The 11847-nt window shown below is 51.7% G+C and overlaps 6 protein-coding genes across 6 annotated transcripts; 4 read left to right on the top strand and 2 right to left on the bottom strand.

Annotated features, from left to right (window-relative positions):
• Positions 1–274: 274 nt before the first annotated feature.
• On the top strand, positions 275–733 carry N7532_009943 (uncharacterized protein; the record flags this gene model as incomplete). The annotated part of the gene is made up of 2 exons (XM_056622434.1): positions 275–553; positions 671–733. 2 exons carry the CDS (start codon positions 275–277, stop codon positions 731–733), a joined length of 342 nt encoding a protein of 113 aa, XP_056469850.1.
• A 564-nt stretch (positions 734–1297) lies between these two features.
• N7532_009942 (BCS1 and AAA domain-containing protein) lies at positions 1298–3073 on the bottom strand (the record flags this gene model as incomplete). Its single annotated transcript, XM_056622433.1, has 1 exon — positions 1298–3073. The coding sequence occupies one exon, from the start codon at positions 3071–3073 to the stop codon at positions 1298–1300; it is 1776 nt and encodes a 591-aa protein (XP_056469849.1).
• A 1101-nt stretch (positions 3074–4174) lies between these two features.
• N7532_009941 (nucleotide pyrophosphatase/phosphodiesterase family protein) lies at positions 4175–6352 on the bottom strand (the record flags this gene model as incomplete). The annotated part of the gene is made up of 3 exons (XM_056622432.1): positions 4175–4533; positions 4587–5853; positions 5918–6352. The coding sequence occupies 3 exons, from the start codon at positions 6350–6352 to the stop codon at positions 4175–4177; spliced, it is 2061 nt and encodes a 686-aa protein (XP_056469848.1).
• A 1087-nt stretch (positions 6353–7439) lies between these two features.
• Positions 7440–7716, top strand: N7532_009940 (uncharacterized protein; the record flags this gene model as incomplete). Its single annotated transcript, XM_056622431.1, has 2 exons — positions 7440–7511; positions 7597–7716. 2 exons carry the CDS (start codon positions 7440–7442, stop codon positions 7714–7716), a joined length of 192 nt encoding a protein of 63 aa, XP_056469847.1.
• A 501-nt stretch (positions 7717–8217) lies between these two features.
• N7532_009939 (uncharacterized protein) lies at positions 8218–8721 on the top strand (the record flags this gene model as incomplete). Its single annotated transcript, XM_056622430.1, has 1 exon — positions 8218–8721. The coding sequence occupies one exon, from the start codon at positions 8218–8220 to the stop codon at positions 8719–8721; it is 504 nt and encodes a 167-aa protein (XP_056469846.1).
• Positions 8722–10029: 1308 nt separating this feature from the next.
• Positions 10030–11772, top strand: N7532_009938 (MFS transporter; the record flags this gene model as incomplete). Its single annotated transcript, XM_056622429.1, has 1 exon — positions 10030–11772. One exon carries the CDS (start codon positions 10030–10032, stop codon positions 11770–11772), a length of 1743 nt encoding a protein of 580 aa, XP_056469845.1.
• Positions 11773–11847: the final 75 nt, after the last annotated feature.

Here is an 11847-nt window from a genome sequence, read left to right as displayed (position 1 = left end):
TTCCCTGAGACCATCACTCGCACGATCGAAGAAACATTCAAAGAGAGACCTGGAAGTCTGCCTCAAGAAGGCGTCCCTCTGTACAACACAGGTCATGTTTGGAAACAAGTCAGACTAAGATATCTCAGCAAGATGCTCTGTCTCGAGCATGACGTTCAGAAAAAGAACACTTTCGTCCACATGCTGTCTACTTCGTATCAGCGTCTAGTGTATCTCCAAATACAGACAGCACATTTTTGAAAAAGCCAATACCAGCTCTAGCCACGACCCAATCATGCCAAATAACTACTTCGTGATCTTCCTTCTTGTCGCCACCCTCATCTCACAGTCAATGTCATCCACCTGCTACAACCCAGACGGCGCAGCCGAACACAAAGCATACTACCAGTCATGCATCGCAATCGACGGCGCGCGAGCAATGTGCTGCGCACTCAGCCGTACGAACCCACTAGGCGGACTGATGATAGATGGATACGTTCGCGACACCTGTCTCTGGAACCGGCTTTACGAAAATATCGCGAATATCACCACCAAGGACGGGGAAAGTACTATCGTGTGTAGTTATTGGCGGGTACAATGTTCCAGTTAGGAATGGAATGCTGCCGGGAATTGTTTGAATCATCGCATGGATCAGGCGATATGCCATTTGTGCCTTAGCTCGATTCTGTAGTGGTTTATTGATACTCTGGTTGCTGATGACCACTACTCAGACGTCGCAAATGACTCCCTGTGATGGAACGAAGAATTCTTTGAGCTGGTGCTGCGGTGCTGATAATTATATAAGCTGCAATAACCCTGGTGCAATCGATATATCTCAGTACTTCGGGGATCTGGCACTTTTCTCGACCCAGCATTCTTCGGTCTCGAGTTCAGATGCTTCACATTCGGGAATGTCGGTAGGGTTGAAAGTTACGATCGGTCTAGGCGTCACAATTGGGATCGTGCTGGTTCACATGTCTCTGTGACTTCTCTCTCTTCTCAACAAAAGAAATGCAGAGGAGACCGGGGACACAGATGTTGTTCCTCCTTCGCAAGGCGAAACCGTGCCAGAGCTTGCGGCGAATGTGACATATGAAATGCCAATCAATAGACCGAGAAGATCTGTTATAAAATGAGCTGTTCCAAGTCAGAGACATTGTGTCGAAAAGGAAACGAAAAGAGTGAGTATTTGGGCACAGATGACACGGAAGATAGGGTGATTCTCATTCGTTCATTCATTTTCATTAGTAGGCATCATTAGTAATGAAGTAGTAGTCGTTAGATCAAAAACAGCAATAACCCATTCCAAGCACCGTCGCTATGTTAAATGTTTCTCTTGAGAACGTTTCTTCTCTCTAAGCCCCCGAACCCAGAGCTCTGTACCGCGAATAGCATCATCAGGTGCATTCTTGTGATTCAGAAGGTATCCCTGGATTTCCGCAGCAGTGAATTCCGAGTTAGGCACGATGGACGCGAATTCGGTCGCAAGCTCGGAGATCCAAGCATGACGCTCATCCATGCGCATTTGCTGCTCTCGCTCCTCTTGTCTCTTCTTCTCTTCCAGCTCGGCCTTTCTCTTCTCGTGAACGTGGTTGGCACTGCCGTTTGTCGCAGGATTTGCGTCGCCATTGCTGGTGTGCTTGGAAGCGGCAATTCGAGGGAGATCGCCTTCCATTGTCGTATAGATTGAAGTAAACAGTTCCTTAATATCTGTGGTGGTTGTATATCCAAAGGCAATGGTCATATCGACGCGACCAGGTCGCAGAAGGGCCGCGTCTAGCTTTTCCGGGTGGTTGGTCGTCATTACGAGGATGCGGCCTTCGCTAGCTGCGACTCCGTCGATGACATTGAGTAGTGCAGATAGGGTCACGCCATCACCATCGGGCTTGGAGTCGTCTTTCTTCTCTTCTGGTTCGGGCTCGGGTTCCTCCGTAGTGTTGCCTCGGGAATCGTCTGTCTTGTCCTTGTCCTTCGATGATTCTATGGTCTTCCCTCGGCTGTGAGTGACGCCGGCGGTGTCGACGTCCTCGAGAAGAACGATGCATCGACGGGGAAGCTCGGAGAATAGCGAGGACAAATTATCTTCATCAAGAGCCTTGGAGTCCAGATTGAGAAGAAAGAGCTTCAATCCCAGAAGACCTGCGGCCGCAAAACAAAGACTTGTTTTCCCTGTACCCGGGGGTCCATGCAGCAGGTATCCCCGGCGATAGGGAATTCCACGGTTAGAGTACCAGCGCCGAGTGCGCGGGTGTAAGTATTCTTTGATGTCATTGACAAAACCTTGCTTTTGCTCATGGTCCAGAACAACAGTCGAGAGGGGCCGAGGGGCACGCGCCATGCATCGAGTCCATTGGAAAGGCCGACCCAGATATAGCTTTTGGCCGCGGTAAATGACGGTCCTATTTCCATCACGTTCCACATACGACTGCTGTGCCTCATTCAGAAGGTCCTTGATGATGGAAGGATCGCGACCGAGACATGACACGTACAAGGTTTCGTTGTTAAGGATATAACGTGTACTCTGGAGCTGTTCCCGTCGCTCGAGCCTCAGGGGTCGTCCACGATACCAGAAGAAATGGCGTCCTTCAGCAGGAGTATATCGCAAAGTTCGGTACTTGTCGCGCCCAATCAGCTTGGCCCAGTACTCATCAAAAGTGGGCTCGTCCTCGCCGCAACCAGGCTCATCCAGTTCGTCCATTCCCTTTTCATCATCTTCGTCATCGCTTTCATTTTCAGACCAGTAGCCGTTTGTCTTGACGCCTGCCACGAAGCGGTTCGTGCTCTTCATATGCGGTTGACGCGACATCCAGTACATAAAGTAGTTGAAGATTTCATCGTCGAGACGGATCTCGGCGGTGGAAACAAAATACCTCTCCAGGAAGTTTGTGACATAGCGAATGATGTACTTCAGCGACGCACCAAAGACAGCCAAAAGAACGACATATTGCAGGTAGCCGGTGATGTCGATCTGGAGGTACGAGCTAAAAAAGCCGTAGATCAAGGAATATCCCGGTACAAGCGCCTCAAGGATGGCGGTATCGGACTGGGAGAAAGAATTCCTTCTCAAGGAAGGTATAGTCATATTATCAGCCATGATCGGCTATCGCCAAGTGTAGTGCTCCCCGTAGAGGGCAGAAGGCTACCCTTTTATATGCCAACGTGAAGATTAAGCCGCATTGTAGGGTTCGTTGGATTCTTGACTGCGGAGCAGATGACGGTTGATCTACACTCGCACGGACAGCCAACCCGCCGCGCAGGCGCGTTCTGGGCGTGGCGCTGAGCTGGCGCAGGCAGAAGCCTGGTCCTGCCTGGCGCAGTGACTCACATGGGGAGGAGGAATGAGTCGCCAAGGGGAAGGGGCGACGAATCGGACGCCGAAGGAACCATGGGCGCAGCACTCCACCACGCGGTGCAGTTCTGTACAGCTGCGTAGACTGCAGGAATGTGACGGTGTTGGCAGGGAAGGAGGAGTGAAGGCGGAGGGCCAGGCCAATGGCTAAGCTTGACCCGCTGAGGCTCAACTGGCCCGTGCTGAATGGGCGGCGGCGACTCGTTTGGTTCCCCGACTCGACTAAGCATCGGCGAGTGGGTGTGCTATGTATGCAGTTCATGGTGTGCCGTATGGATCATTGTGCAGATGTCTTGGGGTGCGGTACAGGGTCTCGGCGTCCAGGACCGAATTGGCAACTATGTTCAGCGGGTTTACTGAGCTCCATGTACGTTTCCTTCATGTGGGTCCACATCTCGCGAATAGAAACTAACAATTTGAATCTGAATCAAAATGATAATGAGCTATTTATAGTTAGTATCGACGAGGGGAAAAAGGAAACGAAAAGGAAGATTGAGACAAAAAAAATAAAAGTGCAAAAAAAGATCTCTCCCTCGGGGAATCGAACCCCGGTCTCCCGCGCTTATCAGTGTTAATGACAAGCGGAAATCATGACCACTAGACCAAGGAAGATGTGATAGCCGAGTTACCGCTCGACCACTTGGTGTTGGTTGATGGAAGCTGGGCAATTTTGTACTACATGAGGGTGTACTAACGCGTAAAGAAGACCACAATAATCAAGAACATCTGCAAAACGGACAATAGGACAAGTCCAAATATCAACATTATATATGCAAATGTATTATTGTAGTAATTATGGGTATCTCGGAAATAGCAGCCCCCGCCATATGCTCTAATAAATGTCAATCATGAATCCTCCGGATGGTTGTCGTGCTCCGCGTCAAACAGCTCCTTCGTCCATTCCTTCCAATCGTCGAATTTGCTCTCGACTTTATCCCACAACGTTCCCCACCACGTCGATCCCTTCTCATCATCGCTCTCGGGATTCATCGTGGGTGCACTCGAAGCCGGGCTAGTTGGCTCGGGAGGTACGGCCGTTGTAGCGGTCTCTATGGTCTCCGGTGGATCGGAGGGCGTGTCAACAAGGGGCGCATCCTCATCTGAGTGAAGGCCCACAGGCTTCAAGGGCAGACGAAGGGTGCCGTTGTTTGGAACGGGGTCGACACCAAGAGAGTCGCAGAGGATATTGTAGACTTCGATGTTTTCTAGAGAAGGGTTAGTTAACGGCGCGTCAGAAATTACTAGGTATAACACTCACGGAATGCCTCGAGACGACTGTTGGGCTTGTGAGGAAATGCTGGACCACGCGCAATGAAGATAGCCCGCATCAATGGGTGCTCATGGTCATAGCCGTGGATACCCTTGGGACTGTACACCTCGCCCGTTTCAAGGGCTTTCTTCGCGTCGAATTCTGGGCGTTCCACAATTGCCCACCCGGTCTTGGGGATGATCCATAGTGGTGCAATGCGATCATTGTTCTGAAAGTGATAACGCTCCGGCATCGTCTCTCGTGTGTAGATTTCTACAGCATGAGCATATTTTGGGGCAGCATCCTCCAGCTGCTTTTGCAGAGTTGGTAGGTCCTCAGGCCGCTTCGGGCGCAGACCTCGGGATGGCCAGCCATCGATGTGCTCAACGAGGTTAAGGTCGACTAGATGTTCCAGCTGAACGAGTCGCTCAATGGATGTAGTGGCCATGCCATGGTCCGAAACAACCACTACATTGACCACGTTCGTGAGATTGCGGGCTTCCAAACCGGCCATGATGCCGCCCACCATCTCATCTGCGTGAGAGATTGTGGCTCGAATTTCCGTGCTGTTGGGCCCATACTTGTGCCCGTCCCTATCGACATCGGGGACGTATGCAGCAATCAACTGTGGCCGTTCTGGCACGAGATGCGACTCGTCTTCGGCGCCCGGGAGATCCAGAAACTCGAGGACCCGATTGATCTTGCGCGATAAAGATTCCGAGCCGTTGTATTTATCCACATAGCTCGGTTCTTCCTCTCCGATATGTGCCTCTGACCCGGGCCACATGTGAATGCCAGTCCGCACACCTTGCTTTTCTGCTGTTACCCATAGCGGTTCCGCGTTCCACCACTTGGGTAGCATGCTGACCGCGGGGTGGGTGTAGTAGAATTCCTCCTCCAGTTCTGGATCCCAGAAGGTATTTCCAACCACCCCATGGCTCTCGGGGTACAACCCGGTGACTAATGTGAAGTGATTCGGGAAAGTGACGCTGGGAAAACTGGGGTTCATATATTGCGGAGAAACACCGTTGGCAACGAGCGAATTGAGAGATGGCGTCAGACCCCGGTCAAGGAAATCCGCTCGGAATCCATCTAGCGATATGAGGATGGTTGTGGGTGCAAAGAGCGCAGTGCCGTTGGACAGCAGCGATTGGGGATGCGCGCGTGAAGCTCGGAAGCCACTCGAAGCCTTGTACGCGCCAAGGAGCAGGATGAAGAAAAAAACGACGATGACGGCGGAAACCAAGAGGATCTTCAACCAGGAAGGCCGTGACGGCTGGCAGAGATAGCAGATGTTAGTCATTATGATTCTCGACAACGACAGGGCGGTCCAATCTTACCGGCTCATAGAGATAGTCCTCCTTCTCCCCCAAATCCCACGATGATCCGCTCATGAGGGAGTCCGTATCATCTCCAATACCCTCTTCCATTTCATACATCAGTTCTCCTTCCTCGCTGACCCTCTCTCGACGCGATTGTCGGGCCTCCCTTCGCGCCCGTCGCCGTTCCTTCTTTCCAATCCGCACGCTGCTCCCGTTGGGACTGAACATCCTCCGCAACCCATGGGCGGGTCCACGCCTTGTCAAAAGCTTCTCCAACTCATCTTCATCGTCCAGAACCGCTCGGTCGTGGTTATTCAGTTCGAGAGTGCTGCGGGGATGGCGGAGGAACTCGTCATCCTCGGAGTCGGAGTCCTGCTCGGAGGGCGATCGTAGCGAGGCCGCATCGTTATCGTAGTGCGACGGCGAGAGAAGGGCGGTCTCGAGTTTCGGCATGGCCAGCCGGGGGAAGCTCAGTTGGTTGAAGATGCAAGTCCGCGCAGAAGCAAACAATTAAGGGATCGGCGCCCGGAGGAGACCCGCCAAGACCACCCGGACCGCTACTCGTCACCTTGACATTGTCTTCACCTCATGCCACTGTTAACTAGTGAATTAAAGACAGCTTCGGCGTTGCGCTTTACAGAGAACACATTATCGGTACATCCGAGCCACATCTTTAACAGAACATACTGCAGCCGAATTTCCACGTATCCCTCCTAGTGGCCCCTACAGAACCAACCAGGTCCCCCGGCCAAGAAATCCATCAATAAACACAGCCAGAATTTCACGATCCCACGACTTCGATGATGTCGCCAGGCTCACGCGTGCTGCCATTCAGTATGATGTACAGTGAATGAAAGCGTTTCACGAATGCAAGTGTCGTCCGACCGAAACACAGACACTCGAACCATCCACCAACTCAATCTGAAAACAGAGCACAAGGGGATTTGCTTCTACTGGCTTCTATCATAAAGAATGGCTGCAGAAGCTTTCCGCCCGCATAACCGGGCCTCACGCAATTGACAGGGTGATCGATGATCCTTGATCTGGAGACGGCGCCTCTACATTCCTCCGCGACGGGCGAGCAACGTTGCAGCTGTCACTCGACTTGGCAGTGCTTCTCTCCAAGAAGGCGCTTCTGCAGACGAAATAATGTCCGGATGCAGTAACCCCAAACTTTGGATTGATACTTTGCACTATAATGAAGTTCGTGCATGGGTGCCGTCGAAATAACTGCCAGAGCGGATGGACCAGGGTCCAAGGTGCACGGATGGCCGCGTCGTGCAATATACTATGTTGGCTTGCTGAGTGTCTAGTCAATATTTATGTATCGACTAGAACAGGTGGCCCCTGGTGCGACAGTGTGCAAAAAATAGCCCGTGCAATATGAAGCCATTGCTTGACCTTTATATCCCTGGACAGGATGGACTCTGGAAGACAGGGATGGTCATCTATGCGACAAGGCGACCTTGGTGGGGAGGAATAGCCTCAGTTCCTTGGAAATCCCTAGGGCTTCTCTTCTCGAAGGCTTTGATGCATCCAAATGGATGGGACTTCTCCACGCATTGTCTATCTCGAAGATCCATTGTGCATTCTCAATGTAGCCTCTCATCCAGTAAGTGAACGTTAGCGGCGCATCCGAGAACAGTCGAGAATGAAGATGATACCCCACAGAATAAATGCCATTGTTCATTCCCCAGTCGCTGATCGACCAGGAATTCTCCGTTGGCGCCGTGCCGTGGGCGGACGAACGACGCGCAACAGCCTTGAACACTTCCGTTTTCGATGCCGACTTCCTAATTGGGAATACCGTCACGTGATATATACTTGCCCCCAGCGATGCTCGCAGTGCCGGTCGAACCACCGATGGGCAACGGCGCTTGCTCGGCCGCCGAACTTCGGGGTAGAGTGACATCGGTTCTCCACCCCCCGGATGCGGAAACCCGCAATATCGCAAATCTCGTTCCATGGCCCCGTCCCAAGGCTCCTTTGAGGGCAGAAAGGCACGGACGATCGTGGAGAGGAACGCCAGAAGAAATTCTTTAATTCCTGTCGTTACATGTCATCATTCACTTTCCTGGTTGGCTCATTTGGCCGGATTTGGATGGCCCCATATCTATAAGAAAGGCCTCCCGGTCATCCTGACTTGCATCTCTTCTTCAGATCCTCCATCGCATCAATTTCCACTCTTGGTAGGGCATTTCCCCTGAAAAGCTTCATGAATAATCCTTTTCACTAACATGCTTTACCAGCCTTGTCTTTCGTTCCGACAAGAAGTCATCTCTCTTCTTGATCCAATCGCTTCAGCTCCATCCACCAATATGCACTTCTCCGCCCCCGTTGCTCTCCTCGCTCTCGCCGCCGGCGTCCAGGCCGGTGTTGGCAAGCAGCACGAGCCCCCCGTTCACGCCAAGGAGGCCGTCACCCACGGTGCCACCGGTGCTCATACTGGCACCCACCCCGCTGTGACCGGCTCCTCCAGCCACGGTGCTAAGAACAGCACCGTCGTTGCCACCTCCACCGTTCCCTGCCACAACGGCAAGTGCCAAGGCTCCTCCACCAGCCCCGTCCACGCTGCCACCAGCTCTGCCGGCGCCGGCGGCGCCGGCGGCGGTGGTGCTGGCGGCGGTGTTATTGGCGGCGGCGGAGGCCCCGGCGCTGGCGCTGGCGCTGGCGCTGGCGCTGGCGCTGGCTCCGCCTCCGGAAGCGCTGCCTCCCCCAGCGCCAGCGGCTTCGTCCCCTCCAACCCCGGTGCCAAGGTCTCCGTCCCTATGGCCGGTGCTGCCCTGGGCTCCGTTGCCTACGGTCTGGCTCTCCTCGCCTAAGTGAGTCACCATTAATAATTGTCTCTTCTGTCTATGAACGGTGTTTGGTTTCTTTTGTATTTGGCTCTTTTGCTTGATTCTTCCTGAAATCCTGGCATTCATTCTGATTGATCTTACGGCTGCTGTCCTGGGATTGATTAAAACGCGATGACCAGGAAGCCAATTCGAGCAGGGAATTCCCCAAGGCAAAACAGCTGGCGTTTAAGGGTGGTTGTTTAGACGTATACCTAAACATAATATAATTATAATCTTGAAAAAAAAATCTAGTGGATGGAGATTTGTGCCTTTCCCAGTCACAGCCCTTCGTAGGATAGTAATTCACAGTCTTTTCTCAATTGAAATTCTTCTCCCAGCGTAATTCGGTTGAGACTTACCTGCTTCCCACCCCGTCGGGACTAAGTCATGATATCTCGACCAAACCTTATTTCGATGGCGAATGCAACATGGGTCGTCCCATAGGTCATCTACGCCCTATTAATAGACATCTGTGGCATGCTCAGTGGCCGTTTAGCAGGTTTTCAGGAGATAAGCTTACCCCTCGTGGTCATGACGGTTCTCCAGGAACTTGAAGTAGGAACAAGCTTAAAGTTTAGATTTGAATTTTTCGGAGCGCGAGATATCTGAGATGCAACACCATGAGGCGGCTTCCCCGGGAGAGAGATATATCTCTCGTGTCGTGAGAATTTAGCCGCTACATATGACTGTATATACTGGTCATAACCGAGAGCGATTTCTAAATGACTTTTCCTATTATCTTTACCGACAAGCCTCATGGGTATTTGTAGACGCGCGTGCATTTCTGCGTCATCAGTTCGCCCCGCGAGATCCGACAAAATGCAATTAAGTGGAACATAAAGAGAACGGAAAGTTGCGATAACTTCAAACTAGTGATGTTTTACTAACAATTTCTGATGTATTTTTTTTAATCATCAGGCGTGCTGTAACTCAGAGCATCAAAAGTTTCGGGCCCACCCACTATCTAGTCTTAGTGTACTGGCGGATCTCTCCCAAAAAGGCTAGAAGTACGTTATGTGACTTGAGCAAGGATTTTCTACATACACTACCGTTCACAATTGCTATATTACATTGCTGTAAAATCATATGAAATTTGAAATAGCACGTTCCTGTCATGCGTCTCTCGATCTGTGAGTTGATGCTCTGGATGTTCCATATGCGCGGTGCAGCATATCCAAAGGCGTTTATATTTCGAGGAATGGACAAAAAAATCAACAGCCAATCTCCAATTTGGTGTCCATGAAACAAAGTATCGACTACAGGGTGGAACCGTGCACTTCTCTAGAATGTAGAATGTTGCCATTTTGTACCTCGCTCACGACCGATGTTTTGTCCGCCCCGACCGCCTGCGCAGCCGCGGAGACGGAAATTTGTCCGAGTCAACCCCCTGCATTCAAATTACCGTTCATCCTTGTGAAGGGAACGACGATCCACGTCTTCCTGATCCACTTGACTTGGCTGTTCGCTAAGTCTGGATATCACATGGCTCCCGCCACATCGGGGACAGAAAACCAGCATCCCGCCCGCGATGTTGCCTCCCGGTCAGTACCGGCCCCAGGGCTTGGCCAGGATATCGACCATGTAACCGAAACGACGTCTCTGCTGGGTTCTGACAGACCGAAAAATGGCGACGCGCATGCTGCAGGCTCACCGTACGGCTCGTCGTCGCCGAATGGAGACACTGCCAACGAGGTTGAGGAAAAACCTCTTCCTACGCGCCAAATCTTACTGCTTTGTTATGTACGAGTGGTTGAACCATTGGCATTTTTCTCCATATTTCCCTACATCAGTCAGATGGTGCAAGAAAATGGAAATGTTCCAGACTCGGATATTGGCTTTTACAGCGGACTGATCGAGTCGATGTTCTCCCTGACACAGGCCATTGTCATGATTTTCTGGGGCCGAGCGGCCGATCGCATCGGACGCAAGCCCGTCCTGGTGTCATCCTTGTTCGGTGTGACATTTGCGACTGCTCTATTCGGTATGGCGAAGAGTATCCCGCAGATGATTCTGTTCAGGTGCATTGCCGGCGTTTTTGCGGGGACTATCGTCACCATCCGTACCATGATCGCCGAACACAGCACGCCCAAGACCCAGGCTCGCGCATTCAGTTGGTTTGCATTTACTGGAAACCTGGGCATTTTCCTGGGTCCTCTACTGGGTGGTGCCCTTGCCAACCCCACGCGTCAGTACCCGGGCGTTTTTGGGTCTATCGAGTTCTTCAAAAAGTACCCCTACGCCCTTTCCAGTCTGATCATCGCTCTTATCGGGGCGACCGCTGCTGTGTCTAGTCTCTTGTTCATTGAAGAGACCCTGAAGAAGAAATCGGACTCTGTGAATTCTAGGTCGGATGCGCCAGTCCAAGGCGACCTCTCAACCTGGCAGCTCCTAAAAGCACCTGGTGTAAGCATGGTGCTCTACGTCTTCGCGCATATCACGATCCTTGCATTCGCATACACCGCGATTATTCCGGTATTCTGGTATACCCCTGTGCACCTTGGAGGCTTCAGTCTCACACCCTTTCAAATTTCTCTGATGATGGGTCTGAATGGCGCAGCCCAAGCCGCATGGCTTCTATTGGTATTCCCTCCACTACAACACAGAATCGGATCGAACGGTGTGATCAGGCTCTGCGCCCTTGCCTACCCGTGGTTTTTCCTGTGTTGCCCTCTCGGAAACGTGCTACTGCGAATGAATACCGAGGGATCGCTCAAGTTTTTTTGGGTCTTCGTGCCGGTGGCCCTGGCCTTTGGAAGTGGTGTTGCAATGAGTTTCACAGCAATTCAACTTGCCATCAACGATATTGCACCATCGCCCAGGTTCCTGGGCACACTCAATGCCCTGGCCTTGACTGGTTCCAGTGGACTGAGAGCTTTCTGCCCGGCACTCTTCACCAGTCTCTTTGCGTTAGGCACGAGAACGCAGCTGGTTGGAGGTTACGCAATTTGGATTTTCATGTTTTTCCTTGGCGCCGCCTTGTCGATTTCAGCAAAATACCTCCCAGAACCTGACGCACGAAAAGAACAAGATGATTAACAGATATATCATATTGATCGACACAGCGCAATGCATTAAAAGCCATGGACTACTATCAATTCATATTCATACTGC

This window comes from Penicillium argentinense (assembly GCF_028826775.1).
Source record: "Penicillium argentinense strain IBT 30761 chromosome Unknown utg000010l_segment0_segment0, whole genome shotgun sequence".
Classification (NCBI taxonomy): domain Eukaryota; kingdom Fungi; phylum Ascomycota; class Eurotiomycetes; order Eurotiales; family Aspergillaceae; genus Penicillium; species Penicillium argentinense.
Note: the sequence above shows the minus strand (reverse complement) of the source record. Positions and strands in the feature narration are given on the sequence as shown.